This window comes from Zonotrichia leucophrys, chromosome 1 (assembly GCF_028769735.1).
Source record: "Zonotrichia leucophrys gambelii isolate GWCS_2022_RI chromosome 1, RI_Zleu_2.0, whole genome shotgun sequence".
Classification (NCBI taxonomy): domain Eukaryota; kingdom Metazoa; phylum Chordata; class Aves; order Passeriformes; family Passerellidae; genus Zonotrichia; species Zonotrichia leucophrys.
In genome coordinates, this window is record NC_088169.1 from 29,196,061 (window position 1) to 29,218,342 (window position 22,282).

The window sequence follows — 22,282 nt, forward strand, 5'->3', positions numbered from 1 at the left end:
TGAAATTTTGGTGTCAGATGCTTAGAATTCTGTACTGGTTTATCAGGTCTTATAAATGTGTATGGAGGTTTTTCACCTTACTGCTACTCTTGACTTACCTCTTGCCTTCAAAGGCAGAGGGGGTCACCACTCTACCTGCAAAAGCAGCCTCCTGTCTGCCCCCTCACAACCACCCATCCTCCTCCAATGCATTCTGGCATACATATTTATTTATTAGTATGGTCAGCAAAAGTACAGGAGCTCAACACAGCTCCAACACAGCTCCTTAAAAAAGGACACCTGGAAGTAATCACAACTGTGACCTTAAGAGACATACTACAGTCAGAATTGCTTCTAAAGAGCAACTCAAGAATTTTCAGGTAACATGACACAAGTCAGAAGACTTACGGATTTTTTCATATTTGGAAATGATTGATAAATACAGGCAAATAAGATATGGGTTACGATCTACCACTTTCTAGCCTCAGAAATTAATTGTCAGTCACAATGACAAAAGGGTTTAGAGCAGCAGCAACAATAAAATTTTCCTGAAGACCCTCCCTAGGTAATCCCAAAGAACACCAACACTCCATAGCCCATTTAAGTTTTAAGAACGTGCACTTTTAAGAATTAAAATTATATCTTTAAACTGTTCTGGTTAAATTACAGCAATCATGTCTATTCAGACAAAGAACCCTTTACTCAGGAGATGAAGTCAAGCAACATTGAAAAGTAGCATTTTAAAGTAATTCCAAGTGTAAGAGAAATGTTAAATATAATTTCCTACATATTTCTGGCAATGAAAGTGGACTTGGAACTCTATAAAATTTTGGTCTGAAGTACTAAAAAAAAATAAAAACATTGATGCATGTATCTTATCTCTGTATAGAGATAAAGCCAACAGACTGAAAGAACCACTCACGTGTGAAGTAAAGTATGTGGATGAGCCTTTGCAAAATCAGGAATCACATGTAATGCCCAATAATTTATCTGACAAATCTTCACTCCCCAATGGCTAAAGAAAGCTTCTGAAGACACACTTGCTTTTTCAAAGCTGGCAGGTGAAGATTTTACTAATCACTTGAGGATTCAATAGTCCAATTCATGACTGTACACATCTGTGTGTCTTGTAAACTCAGCTATTACACAATCAAAATAGCTGATTTTAGAAGATTGACTATGTACTGAAATGCTTCCATTTCTAATAGAGAGATCAAATTTCAGATCTCTACAAGGACACTTAAAATAATTAAAAATTATTTTACTCTGCACTAAAAAAATAGGGAAGAAATCAGCAAATGAATCCCTAAAAGAGATTTTTATGGGGAAAAAAATTCTGCCATCATTATAGTTAAGACATGCTGCAGAGCCCACATTTTACCTCAGTTTGCACTTTACTTTGTTTCTTGTGCTTTGAGTTCAGCATACACTTTGAATGGTTTTAAGTTTTGGAATATTTCTGAGAGTTAAAATGCTCAATTGTTAGAGTATTTACCTCAATCCATAAGCCCTGATATTTCCAAAAAATGTACAAGCATGATTATATGGAATTACTATTCTCCTGTGCACAATGGTATGAAGATACCATTTTGTCTTGTTCTGCACATTACAAAAATGGTATTATTCCAAAAAACTTTTAAGTGAAATGATGATCAAATGCACTATCAAATATTTGCAAAATGGTGTTTCATGCAATAAATAGTTTTTTGTGCATCAGAAGAAAAATAAATGGTCTTTTTCCCTATAGCTAAACTTTATTCAACAAGGAGAACAACAATATCATCAAAAGACATCTTCAACAAAGAGAATAACAATAATGCCTGTAACAAATATCCCTTATAATAGTTCATTTCACATTGAAAGCCAAATATGTATATTGGCAATTACAATACAGACAAAGATAGTTTATTTTCAGTAAGTGGACAATACTTTTTATAAGCACTAAGTAAACAATAATGCTATGCCCAGTTATATAACTAACAGGTAATAAAATTCAGGTTCCACATGAGCCTATGTAATTAATGGCATACAAGTTTAAGTTAAATAATATGTTTATCCTGTTTATTAGATTTAATGTAGCAATTTAAAAGACATCTTCAAATCAGATTGATTACTTACACTAGGCGGTATTAATATACAACTCTTTTCTAGACAAATTAATTAGCTTTGAGACTAAGGAACACATTTTGTTAAATACACATTAGTTTAATAAGTGGTTAAAACAATGTTAGGAATTTCATGCATATTTTGGCTTTCATTTGGCCAACTTAGAAAAAAATCCTGTTAAATCTAACTTAATGGATTTACATTTAAAGAAGCCTATTTAATGAAAATATTCAGAAACAGTTGAAGAACACTCAAGTACCCTATACTAATGAAAAATGCATTTGTCAAGGCCATTTGTTTGAAGGTGGTTGCCACGCTCTCAGAAACAAAACGCGCACTATACTTTCAGAGATTTCCAAGGCAAGCTAACTGCTTGGAAGAGCTAAAAATAAACTTGTGCTCCTTGTAAAATTTGTAATTTCTTCATTATGATGGAATGCAACAAAACATCTTGCCCTTGGGTTGCTCTGTTTCAGCCAAAACAAATGCAAATGGCTTGTCAGATGACAGCTGTTTGATAAGGCTCCTCTACAAGACCTGCATGCTTTACTTTTTTCCGTGAAACTTGGGATGAAAGGCAGAAGGCAGGAAGAGAATTAATGTAGCATACAGTCTAAAGGCAATGCTACAACCGTGATTAAGTAGAAAAGTTAAAAGGCACAGATTTTCCACAGCCTTGCTGTGTGCAACCCATCCGTGTAACAAGTTGACAGGCCTAGCGCGTCAGCTCCATCATCCTCTCCGACAGCTAAAACGCAGCATTGCATCCCTTTTCAGAGAAAATTTGCGTCTGCACCATGAAGCGTTGTACATTATTTCTTAGCACTGCAGGGGGCTCAAGTCCATATGGAACCTTCACAAATATTACCACAGATCAAACCAGCGGCGTTTCGAGGCAGATTTGACATACCTATTTAAATGAACAGCAGGGGTCCTCGGGCTGCCTCGGGCTGTGCAGGAGAAAACCTCTGTGGAAAGCCTATGCTGCAGCTCCATTACTCAGCAAAGACACTCTCTACATTTATCATTCATTTCATTTCTGCCAGGGCAAGAAGCTCATTTGCCCAAGGTCAGCAACAAAAAAAAAAAAAAAAAAAAAAAAAAAAAAAAAAAAAAGTGGGGGTGTTTTTTATTCTCCCAAAGAAATAAATGTGCCTGACAAGAGGGGATTTTGTCCTTTGGGTACACAGAACTCAAATAAATATCAGATCATTCTAATAAAAACACTATACTCAGTATAGCTGTGCACTGAATTTGTGACCATAAAGTTTGTTTTTCTGACAACTGACTAAGCATAGAACTAACTTCTTAAAACTATCTAATGAGGAAACAAAATCTGATGTGAATATGCAATTAAATATTTCTGATTATTATATTATACATTATTAATGCTTTTGTCTTGTTTAAGTACAGGTAAGAAACATTAATGTCTTCTCACAGACTCTTCTAAAGAAGCAGATAATGCTTGTGCTAGTGAGGGTCACAGATAAGAAAGGTCTGTTCACAACCCATGTCAAGACTCAGGGTCTAGTGGTGTTCTATTAGATACAGCTTTTTTCATAAAGATAAAAGATGCAGATCCTTTACTCCTGGAACCATATTAATCAGAAAAAGCCTTAAGTTTGCATGAATGGAACCATCTTACAAAAATCAATTAAGCAGTTTAAATGCAAATTTTCTTCACACTAAATGTCAGCACAAATAACATTTCCTATAGCTTTGCCCTTCACAGAGGGAAAAAAAAGAACTATTTTTTATTCTACAATGAACTTTGCTAGAACTAGCTATTTTTGTTGTATGTGCACTCTCCACTACTAATCTTTTGCTACCAACTACAGTTAGAGCCTACAGGAAAGTGTTCAGACTATTCAAAACCAGTCCACAGTCAAAATTGTAAAATGAACCAAAAATTAAATGAAGAACTATTATGTAGCGTGTTCTCTTAAATGTGACATAAAAAAGTTCATAATATACATTGCATGTAGCTTCAGATGTGATATTATGGCCTTCTGTAAAACATAACTAAACCCAGGAGATCCTGGGTGGCACCTTTAGAATAACATGCACTTGGACTGGGAGCTGACATTATTTATTGCAAATAACATACTTACATGCATTAATGAATAATATGACTGCTTGCCAGTGTAAAAGAGGAAGTGAAATGGTCGGCCATCTTCTCCCCACTGGATTTCTAATGGAAGGCAAGATTAGACAAGAAAGCAATATACAATCCCTAAAAAAAATTCCCTTGTATCTAACTGCAGTTATAAACCTCTTTCATAATACTGTCTTTCTAAATATCAGAGAACAAAGACATTTTACAGGTGTTCAATCTGCCTGGAAATCTAATAGTTCAGACAATCTTTTTTAAAGCTAATCTCCCTCTGCAACTATAAGAAAATATTTAACCTTATAATTGTAAATAACATTTTACATAAGGAAATCCCTCGTGTACAATTCTAAAAGATTGTATAGGTGGTAATACAAATAGAAGTATACATTTTAGTGTAAAAAGAAGTACAAACTAAGAGACAACTGAAATCTACTTTGAAAAGTGAAAGATTAGCAGCTCTGGAAAAAACAGTGCTAAAACAAATAAGGTTTTTATTTTATTAAGTTTTATTTATAATACATCTAAGCTAAGCTAAGTATGTGTACATTTGTCTTTTGTAGGCAACAACCACATTCAGAACTTGGGTGAGTTTGGAACTCATTTTTGTTATTACATTTGGGAAATAGAAATACAAAGACCTATCCTACAGTTTACATAATTAGTTCAGCAAGAAAACAAATGTTTCATATTAATTCAGAATATCCAGTAAGTTCTACTAATTACAAAATATTATTTAAAGTCAGATTTTGACTTTGGAGGAAAAAAAAAGGCAAACTTAGATAACATAACAAAGATGTCTTTCAAATAAAGAAAAACTACAAAAATAAAAACCTGGGAGCTTTTTACAAATTGAACTGTAGAGAAAGTCACAGCCATTTTATCCAGTGAAGTTAATTAAAGCTACCTGAAAACTGAGGGCAAAGATAAGACTCCAGAAACCTGTCTGATAAGCACAGTATATATTGGATTGGAACATCAAGATATATATATACATTCAGAAGCTGAAGGTAAAGATGCAAAACTAGGCAGAAAATAAAGAATACAGGGAACTTCTATCCACATATACTACTACTGTGATTTTTCATGTATGCAGTTGTGAAACCATATTTTGTTGAAAAAACTGTTCTGGAAACTTTCCAAAGTATAAACTTAAGTTTTTGTACTTCAAAATACATAGACAAGACAAAGCTGCCTTAGGAGATACTTATTGAATGTGTTATTTTTAGATATAAATACAAAACTAAACATTTATACTAATTTGTTCTTACAGTCCTCAGGATATTGCTAGCATTTCAAAGAATGCTTTAGTCCTGAAAGCATATAGAATAGTAGCTTAGTTTTTCCATAAAACAGCCCTTGGATTTTAAAACTACTAAATTATTAACTCTCTCCTACCCTTTCACTTTCTACTTTTTTACTTCACAATACAGGGAAGTTGAAAAATAAGGCATGATAACATTTGAAAGATGGAAATCCAAAATTTCAGATGGTTTAGACTGCTTTCTAAAGACATGAAGTCCCCCCAAAAACAAGTATCAATTATTCCAGCAACAGGAAGAAAGAAGGAAAATTTTAAGATTTTAATGATAATCAGAAATGTTTACCTGAGACCTGATAGCTCAGTGAATGTAGAATTTCACACCCCTGCTACTAGTTGATACCAAATACTAGTCAAAACCAGACAACAGGTTTTGACCTTATCTTTCAAATGTTCTATTTAAAATTAAATTGTTGATTTTAGTGAATTGACCAACATACTGGCATATCCTTGACATCTGGGACTCTACCGTGTTTCAGGAGAAAGATCAAAGACAATAGGTACAGACATGCAGAGTTAGGACTTGAAGGTCAAAGAACTAATTAGGAGAGGTTCCACTCTATTATTTGAAAAAAATTCAAACCTGTAATTTCTAATCTTCTAGAGCAACAAAGTTACAAAGAAAACTTTTGGTTTAAAACAGTATTAATGAATATTTTATGGAGGTGATAGCTCTGACAAAAAGCTACAGAATTCTACACATAATTCTATTTATTGCTTATTTTTAAACAATGAAAAACATTTATCTTAGTCAGTTAACGCAATTTCTGAGATGATCAGTGGTACTCTGGAATAGACTGATAATTTTTATCCTAAACCACAGAATATCAGAGTAGACTTTTACTGCTCATGTTTTAGCAGTCATTAGGAATATAGGGAAAAGAGCCAATCTATAAAAATAAGAAATTCTACATATGCAACAATCCTAATATTTAGAAATAATAAAGAAAGTATCTAAGAACACTTACTTCTCTGCTCTGGAAAAACTTCAGTAGGATGCTGTAAATAAATGAAAAATATCAGCAAAAGGGAAAAGTTACTTAAAGTAACATGCTACAGTTATTCAGAAATGCAACAAAAAATCCTACCTTCATCAGAGGTCTGGCTCGTTTGTCAAATAAGCCAGAGGGAAAGAGATAGGCAATAGCTCTCTGAAAAGAAGAAGAAAGATCTTGTATGTGACTTTTTTTCCCACAAAAGCATCATCAAACACATTTCTTATGCATTTTCTGATGCAAAAAATAGCATAATTTTTGTACAGCAGGCAAACAAATCAGTAAGAAAATATGACACATATGTGATGTGCTGAAAAGAAAAGCAGATAATTTCTTCTGGAATCCTCAGATGTAAAACCTCATTCTGAAGGCTGTACTCTACTGCATCAGAATGAGTGAACTTTCTTCTGCCAAATTTAGTTTTTATAGAATGCACTTATCATAACTTACCTGAACTACTCAAGTGCAAAGACCCCCTTTATACACAATGATTTTCCAGTAAAATTTCAAGTGCTGTGACTTCCATCACAATCACAACACTTATTTACTTATCTTTCTGAAAATATCAGTGCTTCCTAACAGTGCCTACTGACAGACCAAGCATAGAAATTTTATTTAAGGCAACAGGAAAAAGCCAAATTTTAAACATTTGGAATCCCACTTTCTACAGTTTACAGACATAGTTTCCTCAAGTCTAAAAAGTCATGTTTGTTGTGCCAGTAATAGCTACTTTACATAGCCTAAATAAGCATTTCACTGATCACTGCATTTGGAAACAACTGTGAATCACTAAAATCTTTGCTGAACTTGAACTAACTGCCCAGAGAAGAAAGACTCAAGTGACATCTTTTTTCTTTTTCCCTTAGATACCTGAAGGTTTGACAAAACATTTTAGAAAAATACATGATATTCATCACACTCATTGTTTACTGTTTTCACTAAGTACAAGGCACATACTGTATTTTGACTTAATATTGACCAGTATTTATGTGATATATAAAATGAGCATTATTTGCCTACAACAAATGAAGTTAGTATACCAATACTCCAAACCATTCTGGCCAAAATTTAAGGCAAAGCACCTTACAAAGTTAAGCCCAATGACACACATTTCTGCTTAATATCATCTTACTCTCCCTCTTCAATGTAACTAAACCATAATTTAATAATGCAAAAACATGGATTTATCAGAGCTGTTTATTTTAATTTGTTTCTAAAAACAAACCAGAAAAAGCTAGCCACCAAAAGCTCCCAGATGTAGGAGTCTGGCAAGTGTAGCCAACTTCAGACAGTGGGTAGCAGAGCTTCAGACAGAAATATTGTGCTTGCACAGTAAAATGGACCAACCAAATAAACCCTTCTGGCAGTGGTCTCATTTATATTTCCATTAGACAGTACAGAAAAGTAGAATTACAATAAAATCTGAGGTTAAAATCTTCTCTCAAGAAGAATGGCTCTTTGTTAGCTAGGCTACCTTAGGGCTATTACTTGCTTATAATTTTTTCCATAGACTTGGAGTGCTTTGTCAGTGCTTCAACAGATTTAATATGCATGGAGTGTAAAAAGACCTAACCTATTACTTTCATTAATCCCCTACTGGCATTCTGAACAGAAATTTTCAGAATTCTGAAGCAAACAAAAGGCTTAACTTGATTTTATAAAATGGTAATTTTGTTTCTCTTAGTGACTACTGTATTCCCATTTGTTAGTCAATGGGCATTTTATGCATACACACAGTAGGTGAACACCTATTTATGAACAAATGGGGATTAATTATGATGACAAGAGAGAAATCTACTGTGAGCCAAATGATGTTAAACCAACACCTTATATAATATATTAATAGAAATTATTACAGGGTCCTGAGACTGACTGTGTGTGTATTTAAGACATAATCTTTATACAAGCATTTCCAGCCAAAACAGTTACTGTAACTATGACACCTTAATAAATGCCAAACATAACAAGTTAACATTTACAATGAAAAATGTAGCTGCCATCTGAGACCTTCTACTTCTTGGAAAGTTTATTTTATTGCTAAGTGTATACTTATGTCTTTCACACTACAGCATGAACACATCCTGTATTAAGAAATCCTAGCATCTACTCTCATATCTCCACACAACAACCAACCAAAGAAGAATGGCTCATTTTATAGGCTTACTTTTTTGTTGTTGTAAAATGGAAATAAATAGCCTTCCTGACTTCTCTCTTTTTATGGAAAAGTAATCAAGGATGAACTATCTTGGAATGCAACAAATTCCAGTTCAGATTTATTCAGAATTTTCTCCTTACTTTTACACAGCTAGGTTCTCAGGCTGTACTTTACCAACTACATAGAAAGTCAGACTGCCTCTTGGGAGCTCCATCTACAGAAGCTGATTTTGTCTATGCAAATGTTTCATTTTTCTAGAAAAATCTTTTTAAAAAGCCCTGTACTAGCAATATAAAAAGATGGTGGCTCAATCTGAGGAATTACATCAGAATTAGTCTCTCCAAACTGCAGCTGAAGCACATAACCATGAAATTATTTTCCTGAAATCTTTTTAAAATGTCTTCAGATATGGAACATAGGTTTCCTTTCATGAATCTCCAGGTCTCAAACCAAAATTCCATAGAGAATTAACTGCATGTTAGTTGCATTTTCCTGAAGAGAAAAGCAGGTGAATGTCCCTCTTAAGACTTCATAATCAAGGTGTAAATGCTAGCAGTAAAGTTCCCAAGAAACCTTTACATTTAACTGCAGTTTCCCATTCCAGAAGTGGTTTTCACCTCAAGGGTCCTGGTCCTTACCCTTTTTTTAGTACTTATTTGGACTTGAACTCCAGATTAAAGAGACTGTTGTGCTGAATATGAAGAACTACTTTCTCAGTGCCACCATGTCAGCTATAGAAGATATATTCCCCCCATTCTAGACTCCACAGGTTCTGGGGCTGCTCTTTCACATTCTGTTTGATAAATCACACTGTTGCAATTGTGTTTGAAAATAAGTATATAAATTACTTGAAAAAGGTGGAATGGATACAGTCTGCTTCTGCTATGAGTTACTAAAAAAAATAAGTCATGTTTTTAAGGATTTGAAAATCTTTGTTTTTGAATTTCACTGTTGATCCACACAGAGAAGAGAAAAATACCCAGTAGTCACACCTTTAAAAGCAGCAGATCATAATGAACACATTAGCAACAAGGTAGTTTACATCTGACATTCCTTAAACTGTACAGTTGGTAAACTTAATTTTCCTGTATCAAACTAAAAGAAACCCTGTTATATCATCATTTGTTGAGGGACCAGAAGAGTCAATATACTGCCCTCAGGATGAAAATGCCTTTCACTTGCAGCTTTACATTTGAATTCAAGCCAGTTGGAATAACAAGTACAACCTTCCATCCCAATTAAGAAAAAAAGTCCAACAGCAGAGAAACCCAAAAAATCTGGCATTCCCTCAAACACACAAACCAATTAATTAAATAATCTGTCCAGCCCTGCATGGGTATGTCGTGTAAATTCAGTGTACCTGCCACATCCTCACCTTTCCTCCTCCCTGTGGATGTTGCACATCCTGACTGCTGATTGTCTTCCCTTCCTACCATCTCCCTACAAGCCAAGAAGTTGTTTGCTCATTTTCTCATTCGTCAGAGACTAACTCTGAATCAAATAAATTCAGCTGGGTCAGTCAGAGTTACTTTTTCTTTTGGTTTTTATTTCCCAATGTCTTGAGAAACTAAGAATTCAATACTTTAATTCAAATAGAGTTGACTGAGTCATATTGGAATAGGTGACTTCAACAGTTCAGTTCTTCAATTGATCTTGTCTATTCTTATTGAAGCTCAAACAAAAAACATTCCACTAATTCCCATTGCTCAAAACATGTGTAAAGATAGTTATCTAAGTAACATCCAGTGAAAAAGGTATTTTAGGGAAAAGGAAAGAAGAAAAAAAAATTGAAAAACCAAACAAACACCACCTCTACCCTGGGGCTCCTTTGCAGCAGCACCCTTTTTGGCAGCAGGCTCAAGAATCCAGCTCATTCCTTTTTAAATATCCACGAAATTTTAATCATCAAAACACTGAAGTGAGAAGTGACACTTTATGCCATAACATTTTAATGAAACACCTGAGCAAAAGCTGTTTCAGCTTCTACTCCTCAACTTGATCATAAGAGAGCCACTTCCCTTCTTAAACTGTGCCTCTTGAATCACATCATTTAGTCACTGTACTTCATCACCTCTTAGACCGAGATGTTTTCTGGAACAGCTGTTTTCCTTCTAACCACACTAGCAGTATTCTTTAGCAGTTTTCAGCATGCAAAATCCAGAATATCTAGGGTAAACCCAGGAATGAATGAAACAAAAATGGGACATAAAATGTTAATTCTGAAATATTTCTTTTTTATTTAACAGGACAGAAAAGGTTAAGAACAAAACAAACCACAACGCCCACCTGCCCCCCCAAAAAAGTGACACAACAATGCTTATATTGCAAAACACACCTCTCTTCTAACAACTAACTACTAAAATTTATTGAAACCACCCCCACCACTGTTCATCTACAGCTAAATTCTAGCTTCCACAGAAAGAAGTTTCAAATCCAAAGTGACATACCATTTTAGCTCTATCACTTGAAAAAAAAAAACAAATTAAGCAAAACAATCCACAGTCATTATATGAAAAACACTACCTTTTTTAATATTACATTATTTTTATACTATGTAATCACTTTCAAAATGAAAATTAATATCTTGTCATGAGCTTGCAGAGAAAATTCCCAAAATATCTGTTGAAACAGTCTTTATTTCTATCTTCATTTCATTTTTTTAAAATATGGAACAGTATTAGAAAGAGTAAAAAAACAAAAATCCAGCAGTCATCAGCTCAGATTGATGCAGAAGTAAAAAAACCACTGATGCAGGGTTTGCTTCCACTGGGAAAAAAAATTAAAAAGATTTGAAAAAAGCATTCTAGCTTCAACTATTTAAATAAAACCAAAATCTATTATTTATTGTAAGGACAATGCTGGACAAGACATTCTTCCTGCAGACAACAGGCAGTTCAGAAACACATTTTGTTCTGAATAACATTTCTGACATTTCACATTTGCCAATATTCACTCATTTCTAATACTCTGTGTTGCTAAAATTTGAACATTATTTAGAAATGAGATGTGCCAAGTCACCTTTAAAAGCAACTGGATACAAGCAATTTTTCATGAAAGAAGCCTTATTTTTTTAAAAGAAACCTGATGAGGAATTCAGTCTTTCGACATTAACATTTTCACAGTTAACTATCTTACTGGTATTTTTCCAACACTATAAATGCTAGTAGAAGAAAACATAAAGTATATGTTCAAATTATTCCATCTGCTTGACAACAATCTATTAGATTATAAGACAGACAACAAGCAAAAATGAATGCAGATCTTTAGCTTTTGAGTTTTACTAACTCTTACAGGGAAAGAGTATTCCTTTATGATGAGCTGGTATCTGAGAGAGCATTTAGACACTGCATAAAAATGAATAATAAAAATACTGGCATATAAATAGGTCATGAAGCTTAAGACACTCTTCTTGTATTAATCTTACTTAGATTCCTGGGCTTTAAAGTGGAATATCATAGAACTGACAGTGGAAAACGGCTGTGGGCTGTTTACTACAACTGTAAGTTAGAAGTTAAATCACAAAATAAAAGGATTACAGACTCAAACGGGGAAAAGCACTAGGTCAGGACTGCAATCTCTATTAATTAGGTATCCCAGCTGGGCAGTGGGTATGCAGCTGTTAACTTGATCAATGACTTACCTAAATGTCATCTCTACTGATTCGCTTATAAATTACCAGCAAGTGAGACTAATGTACAGGTGCTAATTTATTTAAACTGTTCTCTGCAGTTCTACATAGCTTTATAAACTGCATCTGGCACCTAATGTTAGCTGTCAGTTGTACTTAGACATGCCTGTCCTAACGACTCTGTTCATTAGAAATGAGCACAAATTATGAAATATTGTGAAAAATGATACATCAAATGGAATGGGCAAAGCAAATCAATTAGAAAAACTTCATAGCACATATTCACACATAGGAGAATAAAACATCCTAGCTTCAGAGTGAGGTCTATAATACCAATTAAAAAGCAATTGGTAGACTTGTGCAGAGTTATATATCAATTTGCTGGATTTTTTTTCTCCTCCAGAAATACTGTTGTAATGCACAGCTTAACTTTTCATTCCTAAATAAAAGTATCAGTAAGAGGCAATTCTGCTTCCACAACATCCGAGGATTAGCAAGTAAGTCAACTTATTTTCCTTTTTTAAAATTTCACAAGGTTTAGCTTTTATTAAACTCTACCTAAAACTAGTGAAGGACAGAATCCTAGGATGTCTACTTTTGAAATACACTGCAAAGACTGATTAACAGCAGAAGACATGGAGGTATATAAGTACTCATCAGAAAGAATTACTGCTGTTCAAAATGTAAAGCTTGGTAATTCTCCTGCTAGTGCTTAAGGAGCTTTTATATTTTTATAACAGAAATTTAATTATGCATAGCAGACACTATTACACACTCTAATTACTTCCCAACACCTGATGGAATATGAAGAAATCAAATCACAGATACTTGGTATCACCAAGCAAAACCACTCTTTTGGCCCCACTTCTCCATCATTTCAGAAGCAGCCTGCAAAGCAGTCCCAAACTTGTCACCTGCACTGCATTTGTAAAAGCTAATTTCCAGAATGAATCTGCTTTTGCTAATGGTGGAGCTTAGTTAATGTTGTGAAAATGATCACAGTGCTGTGGCTTTATAAAGAAGAAACCACTACATAGATACAGTCATTTTGCATTTCTTGCTTTCTAGAAGCCTTCCCCCTAGACCCTGCCAAGGAAGGAAGGCAGCCAGACTACAGATTAATGCATTCTCCTACCATTAACCTTTCAGGCAAACTGAACTATCAGCATCATCATTGTACTGTATTAACATGGGAGGTATTCTGACATGGTAGATTGGCGCATGTTTAGTTTACAAGAAAGGAACTCAAAAAAATAAACGTCATTAAAGGTAAGAAAAAAACAACCTGAAAAATACATGGAAAGGAAATTTTACAGTTTGCAGAGAAATAAAATAGCCAATGTAAAGAAACAGCCTGGTGTTACTGCTGACCTCAATGAATAGCTTCACTGTTGACCATACCCACTTACACCTAGACTGGCAGGGTCTCTGCACTGGCACTTGTTTGTAGAAGGGCAGAGAGATTCCAACATCTCTACACAGACACAGTATCAGGGCATAGCTTTGCACTCACAAAGCTTGATTTCCTATGGATTTGTGACCTGAACTCATGCTGCCTTTATGGATTTTCTGATACCTGATAAAACTCAAGTCTCATTTCAGTCTTTTTCTCAACAGGCCATTACTCTGGATCGTTTTACCTTGCAGCCTATTTTTAGAACTTAGTTTTGAAGCCTGTCAAACATGTTTGAAACGAGCCTGTATCACAACCTACATATTATTTCTTGGCATAAGCACACTGCCAAGATCTTTCAAATGGACACAGCCATGCAGACAGAATTTTGCCACTGAAAGAGGCAATAAACAAATTTCCTCTCCCTGAGAAAACTAAACCATGGACACCTCTCACTTTGCACTTCCACATCACTACCTCTACCTTAAGGACCCTGCTGGCCCACTGGGCTGCCTTGGCTACAGCAGTAGAGTTGCTACTGTGCAAAGAAAACTTCAGCCATGAGACTTCACACAGCTTCACCTAAGAGCGAATGTCACCAAATGACATTTCTCCCTCCTGCCTCTGATGTATGATAAAATAAGACAGATATGACAGAAGTGAAGGCCAGGTGAGACATAAAAAAAAAGAAAAAAGAAAAAAGAAAAAAAATGAAACATCCATGCAACAAAACATTTTTCTGAGTGAAAGGGAGCTTATCTCTACATGAGCCTAAATGACAGAGAGAAAGAGGAGGCCACCCATCTGCCAGTCATGAGAGGGAATGACGATAAAACAGTATGTTTGTAGATATTGATATGAGCTTAAATTCACTTCTACATTAAAATCTTCAAGCTAAACCAGTGCATTGGTTATAAAATATCCTATAAAATTTAATATACGTTACCAACAATCACTGTATCATGCAAGAAAACCCTAAATATACACAGCAGGTCAAATTGTGAGTAAACGTTTTGAAATGCTACATAAACCTTTACAGTGCCTCTTATAACCTGAGATCAAGGGGATTATCCATTAGCACTTTTCAAAAGAACCCACTGTGCTTTAACAAGATATAGTATACAGCTCCATACAGGGATTTGTGACCTCACATGGTAGCAGAAGTAGAATGTCTATTCACAGTCACAGTTGCAATGTTTGCAATGTATAGCAGCATTCCTGCTTATTCTGACAGTTTGATTAAAATTCACAGAGAGCTGAGGGGCTCATGCTGAAGTAAAGTGCTTTCAATATCTGAAACTCTACAGTAAATTACTTCTCCAACAGAGCAACTGTACTTACATCAATATCCTCTTGGGTAAAAGTTTCTGGATCTTCTCCCATCATGTTGGCTAAATGTCTCTTTCCTAGGTTGAACTCTTCAATCTGCTTTTTAATAAATGCCTCCGTGTACTTTTCAGGTCCTGAGGCTCCTACATTTCTCTTCTGCACTGCTGTAGTGGTACAGATCAGCCTTAATGTCTAACAGAAAAAAAAAAGTGAGAGATTTATTTTACATTTCTGGCATAGTGAGCACTAAATAAAATGAATGCATGAATAATATAGCAAGTTATTCATACCTATTACAAGATTCAACACATCACAGGAATATGTTAGGAAAAGTACTATTACTCATTAAACCATTTTCTTTCAATGGTTTAACTTCCATGAACAGATAAACACATTCTAAAACCTTCACATTTTAACACATTACCATTAATTTAGAAGATTTTTTTGATGGAAAGAAACATAGTATATCCTAAGTCAGGAACATCCAGCAAAAGCAAAGAACAGTACTGATCAACAGATCCCATCACAAAAGAAAACAAAAACTATCAGCAAATAATCAGGTTTTGCCTTCACCTAAAGGCAGTCCACAACAAAGTGTGATAAGAATATGTGGGGCAGCTGCTGAGTGGCTTTTCAGAAGCCACCGATCAAATACTGATAAAAGCTCTGGAAAGGCCAAGGCATGCTCCTTCCTTGTTTGTGGTGCCAGAATGGTTCTTAAGCTACTTCACTGTCTCAAGTAGACCTAATAGAAAACTAGCAGGGCAGTCCAGCAGTCAATACTACTGAGCACTGTACCAGTGCTATATAAGTCATAACCCAAAGGGCAGTTACCTTCTCAAGCACACAGGTTTGGTCTCACTTCTATCAAGACAATCGGCTGTTAAGATGACTAATTTCACTGATGCTCTCTGCCAGACAAACAGGAGCTTCACTGACAGAGCTGTAATGTCTCAATTCTGGCCTAGAGTCAATATTATGCACTATTTTGGCTCTTCAACATTAGTATTAATGTTCTCTGCAGCTTAACTATTCTACAAACTGAATGAGAACTGATTATTTGTGTGGTCTTCTGTGGGTGAGAGGAGGGAGGGAATCACAAGAAAGAAAGCAATGTGAGACAGAAAAGCAAAGACAGAAAAAGAACCACTTCTGATTCAGAAAAATGCCAATTTTTGTTCATCACACAGTACCCTGAAAGACTTCACCCCCACCCCTTCAACATGCCATGGCTAGGCTTTGTGAGGAGACAGTGCAGCCTCACAAGGCAGAGAGCACCCATGGCACAGCTCAGCCCTGCCAGCATTCTTTGCTCCACTCCCTTTACTCTCCCTGTGCCAGCTCTGGCCCAGGACTCCTCTGCAGCCAGCTCAGCTGCCTACATGAGGCACAACACTAACTTCTGCTTCATCCCAACAAGCAGGCAGCTGAAACACTGAACTTGGAGAAAGAAAGCAGAGGGGGAGTCCTTTCTTTACCTTCATTTCCTTCAGCAAGTTATTAAATTGCCCCTGATGCTCTGGGAGCTGCAGCCTCAGTCTACCTTAAGCAAAACATTAAAAACTAAACACATGCAGTAACGTGAAGTAGTTAGGGTTCTGATTACAAGGAACAGAACAAAGGTAGTATTCAAAATTATTCAATGTTCTCTAAGTCATGAGAATTGTCTTCAGAACACAATTTAGACATGCTGAGAATTTTGATGGATTTCATCCTTCTGAGCTCAGCTAATATAAATAAAACACTTGCTACCCCTCCTGTAACTAACACAAATACAACAGTAATCTCAAAACCCAGTTATAACCACAACATAAACACGTCTCATCAAAACAAGATTACATAAATTTATTTGCAAGGCAAACAGAAAAGCAACTCAAATTTGTACCTTCAGTTAGCTTACAAGAACTTCTCCTGTGACAAGAAGCTTTTGGTGTTCTCCATTCCATGGTCATTTCCTACATTAAGAGGAAATGAAACACAGCTTTTCTTTCTACTTTCACAGAGCCCAGTTGGTATTTTGGACACCTGGCAGTCCAGGATGGACTGATCGAACTCATCTAATTTGCTGCACATATGTAAAGCTGCTCATGACAATTTACTCATCCATGCCTGTGTCAGTGTTCCATCTACATAACAAAACAACTCACCTTGAAATTTCAATTTGGAATGAAGACTACAATATGCTGCCTTAAACCTGTATATAGCCCATGCCTGGGCTGCAAGATAAACCTGATTAAATTCATGGGACCTGACGTAGAAGGTAAAGTAATCTTTGAATAAGATCACTCAAGTCAGAAAGGACTGACCCTCTATGCTTTCACCTGACAGACAAAGATTTGTCCCTCAGGGTATGAAACTCAAGAAAGTAACATATATCTCTGCTAGAAAAGATTTTAAAACAGGTCTAAGGTAGAATTTGGTGCTTAAGAGCCTGTTGCTGCTTCATTTTCTCCACAGTTTATACATATTGCATGTAGCACTAATCCTGGTTTGTCTCTTCCTTTTACTTTTCTCTTTAATACTCATGTTTCCTGTGAGGAAGCATTGACATAATGAAAAGAATAAATGAATAATGAAATAATGACAGAATGAAAAGAAAAATAATCACAATTTTAAATGTACACGTTTTCCACAGGCAAGGCTCTGGTGATTTCCTTATAAAGCAGTGAGGAAAGCAAAGGTACCTCCACATATTCCCTATACTTCTCTCCTAGTCACTCCTCAGGAAAGAATTCAATTCATCTTCTAGCTTGTCTTAATAGTAACTAATTATTTGTAATTCTTGTTAATGAACATATGATTCCTTATTACTTGGCCCAAAATAGCTTTCTCTTTGGTATGCTTTAAACAGAATACTTTAAAAAAAGATTGCTTTCATCTTATTCCTGTCAATTTCTATTGTAATTTTCTCATTTTTGTCGTTCTTCCCTCAAGCTATTCATATTCTTCCCTAGTTTCAATTCGTCACTAATCAAAAGTCCCTGGACACAGAAACTGTTCATAATTAGAAAACAGCCTCTTATGTAAATTAATATCTATTGTATTGGGTACCTCTTCTGGGATAAGAGCACTATTTCATGGGTGGCACAGGCAGAAACTGCAAAGCACAGCTAAATGCTTCTGGCATTTCAGTCAAACAAGAAAGCATGCTCCTCTACTTTGTAGAGGAAACCACAGAGGTTTGCATTCACTTCTCACACATTTCATAAAGCATTACTGAAGACTGCAGCCTCACCATTTTAAAAATAATATTAATGCTTATTAACAATGGTCATGAAATAATATGCTCTTCCATCAGAACATGGGAGAAGGGAAAGCCTTTACTTCTGGACACAACTTATTGTGATTAACCCTTCCTTCCCAACTCCTTTCTGAGCAACCTAGAATTAAAACTTTTGGGCAAATCCTGATTTTACAGGAGACCATAAACTTGGAGAAAATCAGCTTATGTTAAATTTGTCTTAGAAAAAAAAAATTAGCTTTTTCAGAGAACTTCAACTTCTCTGGCCTATTTTCTTCCAAGAAGAGAAGTAATTAGGACTGTGTTTACTCATCCTGTTCATTTTGCTTCACTGGAGTTTCACAGATATAAACCAAACCAACAGAGAAGTCAAGTTTCCTGTACTTGTGGAATGGGAAGAAAGGTGGACTGGAGTCAAGAGATTTAAATTCAAGCCCAAAGGCTGTTCATTTTACAACAAGACACAGGTACAGAGACAGAAGATGACACCAAATGACATAGCACATAGACTGTTGCACCATTTCCATGATTCTTCCATGCTCTAAACAGCAGACTTCAACCACCTCCTTTTCAAAAACCACGCAGTGCACAAATAAATTTGTACCAAGAAGTTACCTCTGGGATAGGACTTCACTAAGAGATGTGGAACTGGAGCTGTATAACCACATCAGGATGCTGGACTAAAGCTGCCCAGTGTCCAGTACTCCAGCTATGGGCACAGCTGCTGCTACAGAACCCAGCAGACACGCAAGACAGTCCTCTGTTAACTTGTTGCACAAGAAGAAACATTTTTTACATAGCAATTATGCAGAATAAAAATGCTCAGAGCCATCCCAATTTCTAAATAATTGCTTTTTCCTCAATAAGTGAGCTCTGGATTTCTAGAGCGCTGTTTCACAAAAATGTGTTTAAATTGATTTATTTAAAACAACATTGGTATAATCTTAGATTTTGGTTGGCCTACAAACTAATTATGTGAACCAGTATCAGACTGATGTCTCAGAAGCATTTTGCAAATACACTGGAAAGCATCACAAGATGTCAGCAAATACGCGTAAGTGATTTGCTGGTTTTTTTTATACCTGATTTCACAAAGCATTTTATCAGAAGAAGGTTTTTTTTCAAAATTAAATCCCTTGGCAGGTCACCACAGAACTGCAACTCACCTGCTCAGAAACACTCAGAATGCTCTCTGTGCATGTTTAACCAAATCTACATACTATGTTTTGCTGTTCAGTGGGGAAGTAAAAAATAGCTCTAAACGCATCAATGCATGGCAAAAGTCAGATGTGTATAATAGGGAACAGAATTCAGATCTAGCTGCTTTTAGGCTCAAATTTTCAAGTACTAAGAGGCTTTCCAGTTGCATCTTAGTTAACAACTGCAAGAAAGGCTTCTCTTACATTTCAAGGTTGTAGTTCTGAAAGTCCGTCATCAAAGTACCACAATCTCTGTCTGATATAGGTACATTTAACATCTACAGTGATTTAGATAAAGTACTCAACCCAATCAAATTAAAAAGGAACTCTGAACTCTTCTGCTGAGAATAGCTATTCAATCACATCAGAGTGAATGATAGATAGTAACTAAGCGAGAACTCTTTTCTTCTTATAAATATCACTACATCTCTGCCATTTGCTTATTGGAAGAATAGGAAACTACACCTGTTGCTCAGTCAGTGCTAAGGGAACTGAAATGACAAAGTCCCTCTTCCATTTTGCCTCTCAATGCAAGAAACTTTAAAGTTAAATTAAATACTTTCTCCCACTAAGACAGACAAGAAGTAATGAACTAAACAATTGCAAGGTATTTTTAGGACAAGATCATAAAAAATTTCCAAACAGTCAGGACAGGTAAGAAATTTTTATAGCAGGTCAGAACATTGATACAGCAACTTCTGCCCTGTTGTCAAACACAGCCTGTATGAGAGGCACAAGGACAGGACAAACAGGTAGTGATCATTTTCCCAGGGCACTGGACTCGTTTCCAGCAATCTGTAGTTCAGGCATGCCACTATCTTCTTTTTTAATGGTGCTCAGTGCAATGTTCTTCCAAGTTTCTCAACATGCTTTTTGTATTCACATAAATGCTTGCCATCCTGAACATTCTCACCCAACAGCTCCACAAGTTAACTACACCTAATGGACAGAAGAGTCTCTAAGGCTTCTGGGCCCTGTCTCCCATTGGTTCTCCTCATATCCTTTGGTTCACAGACAGCTAGACAATTTGTGTATAGCCACAGGCTCAGGTACTGATCCCCTCTCTGGGGGCAAGAGGAATAGATAAATGATCCCTCAAGGCCCCTGCCAGTCCTGCCTTCCTCTGTGACTCCTCCTTTGAGAACATTCTCTCATTTACAATACCAACCTAAATTTAAGGATGTGCCTCGCCAGGAAAACCAAGTCACTGTCATAATCATACTTTTGACACAAAGCAACCAAAGCAACACGAACTATTCCAACTGAGAATGAAATCAAGTATTAGAACATTTTCAGCTTTATTCTTTGTCATTCCTTACACACCTTAAGAGTATGTATTCCTGACTGCTGCATAAAGAAATAGCCCATGGGCACCAGGTCTTTATCCCTAATGAGTCAAGTTAATCTATATGTAACCAATATAAATAGCTCAAATTGCTCCTTCTGGTATTACATTTCATTTTCTTACTGCGTCTTCTGTTACCCCATGGCTTGGTTTAGTTCAGTCACCAACAGCTCTTCAGCCCATATAATCCTAAATTACTTTGTAACTTGAAAGCATTACCAGCAGGCCTTTTTATCCACTTGCTACTCACTGATTAAATATATATACAGGTGTATCAAATACCACTGCACAAATAATACTAACAGCAGCTAAGCCTTTTAATTAAACGGCAAACAGCTAAACACCACTACCCCCGAAAACAAAATGATTCTGTTTAATCACAAGTTACCTTACTTGTGGAGCACATTTCCCTCTCCACTGCAGGTATTCAGAGATTTGTCTTGTGCAACCCGCTCTAGTGGGATATGCCCCCGCCACGGCAGGGGGGTTGGAACCAGGTGGTCTGTAAGATCCTTTCCAGCCCTAATCTGTGACTCTGTGCCTCCTGATCTACTCACCTGCTGATCAAACACCACTGACAGAATCACGGCATTGTCAGGGTGGGGAGAGACCTCTGGGATCATCCAGTCCAACGCCCCTGCCAAGGCAAGGTCACCTGGAGCAGGTAACACAGGAATGCTTCCAGGTGCCTTTGGAAGGTTCCGGGGAGGGAGACCCCAGTCCCTGCCAACATCAATGTAAACAAGTTCTTCATGTTGAGGTGGAACTTCTTGTGTTTTAGCTTATCATTCAAATTATCAATCTAAAACCTGCCATCTTCTGCGCTGGCTTTGCTCTATATACCGCTCTGTTAATTCTAGGCTTAACCAAGCTTCTTCTGCTTCACATTAAGGGAAGCAAACACAGCTCACGGAACAGCCTGAACGCGGCGCCAGCCCTCGACACTCCCAACCCACGCAGGGCTGCCTCAGCCCCGCCGGCCCAGGAGCAGGGGCAGCAGCACAGCGGGGCCTCCCAGGCAGTGTCGCCCCGTGAGGCCGCTCCCGACGGGGCCATTCCCCTTAGGGCCGTTCCCCTTGGGGCCATTCCCGGCCGGACGCCAGCCCGGCCCTCACCGCCCGCCCGGCTCTCACCTGCGCGCGCGGCCCCGCGCCCCAGCGGCGGCACAGCCGCAGCACGCGCCCCACGGCCGCCGCCATGACCGCGGCGCTCCGCCCTCCCATTGGCGGGCGGGGCCGGGCCGCGCCTGCGCGCTGCCACAGCGGCTGAGCCTGTGGCCGCGGTTCGGAGCGGGCGCCGCTTCGGGCTTAGCGGCGTCCCGACGTTCCTGAAATCCAGTCCTGCGGGAGAATGGTGGCTTATACCTGGAGCGACGTTCGCAGTGGCCGCCAGCTCAGCAGGAGACCCCCGGCGCGGCCTCCTGTCTCGGAGGGACAGCGCTGAAAGCAGGACTCCTGTTTGAGTACGCAGCGGGACTTGCC

General features: G+C 37.1%; 1 protein-coding gene across 2 annotated transcripts in view; it reads right to left on the reverse strand.

Moving 5' to 3' along the window:
* Window positions 1-22,024, reverse strand: part of MRPS9 (mitochondrial ribosomal protein S9) — a 33,823-nt gene extending 11,799 nt beyond the window's left edge. The window contains exons 1-5 of one of the 2 annotated variants that reach the window (XM_064710195.1): window positions 21,935-22,024; window positions 15,029-15,208; window positions 6,605-6,667; window positions 6,485-6,515; window positions 4,197-4,276 (exon numbers count right to left, since the gene is read on the reverse strand). In XM_064710195.1, coding sequence (XP_064566265.1) covers window positions 4,197-4,276; window positions 6,485-6,515; window positions 6,605-6,667; window positions 15,029-15,208; window positions 21,935-22,024 — 444 coding nt within the window. Of the gene's footprint in view, window positions 1-4,196; window positions 4,277-6,484; window positions 6,516-6,604; window positions 6,668-15,028; window positions 15,209-21,358; window positions 21,496-21,934 lie in introns of those variants that run through there. The other variant, XM_064710203.1, reaches the window with a different exon arrangement.
* Between the last annotated feature and the right edge of the window lie 258 nt (window positions 22,025-22,282).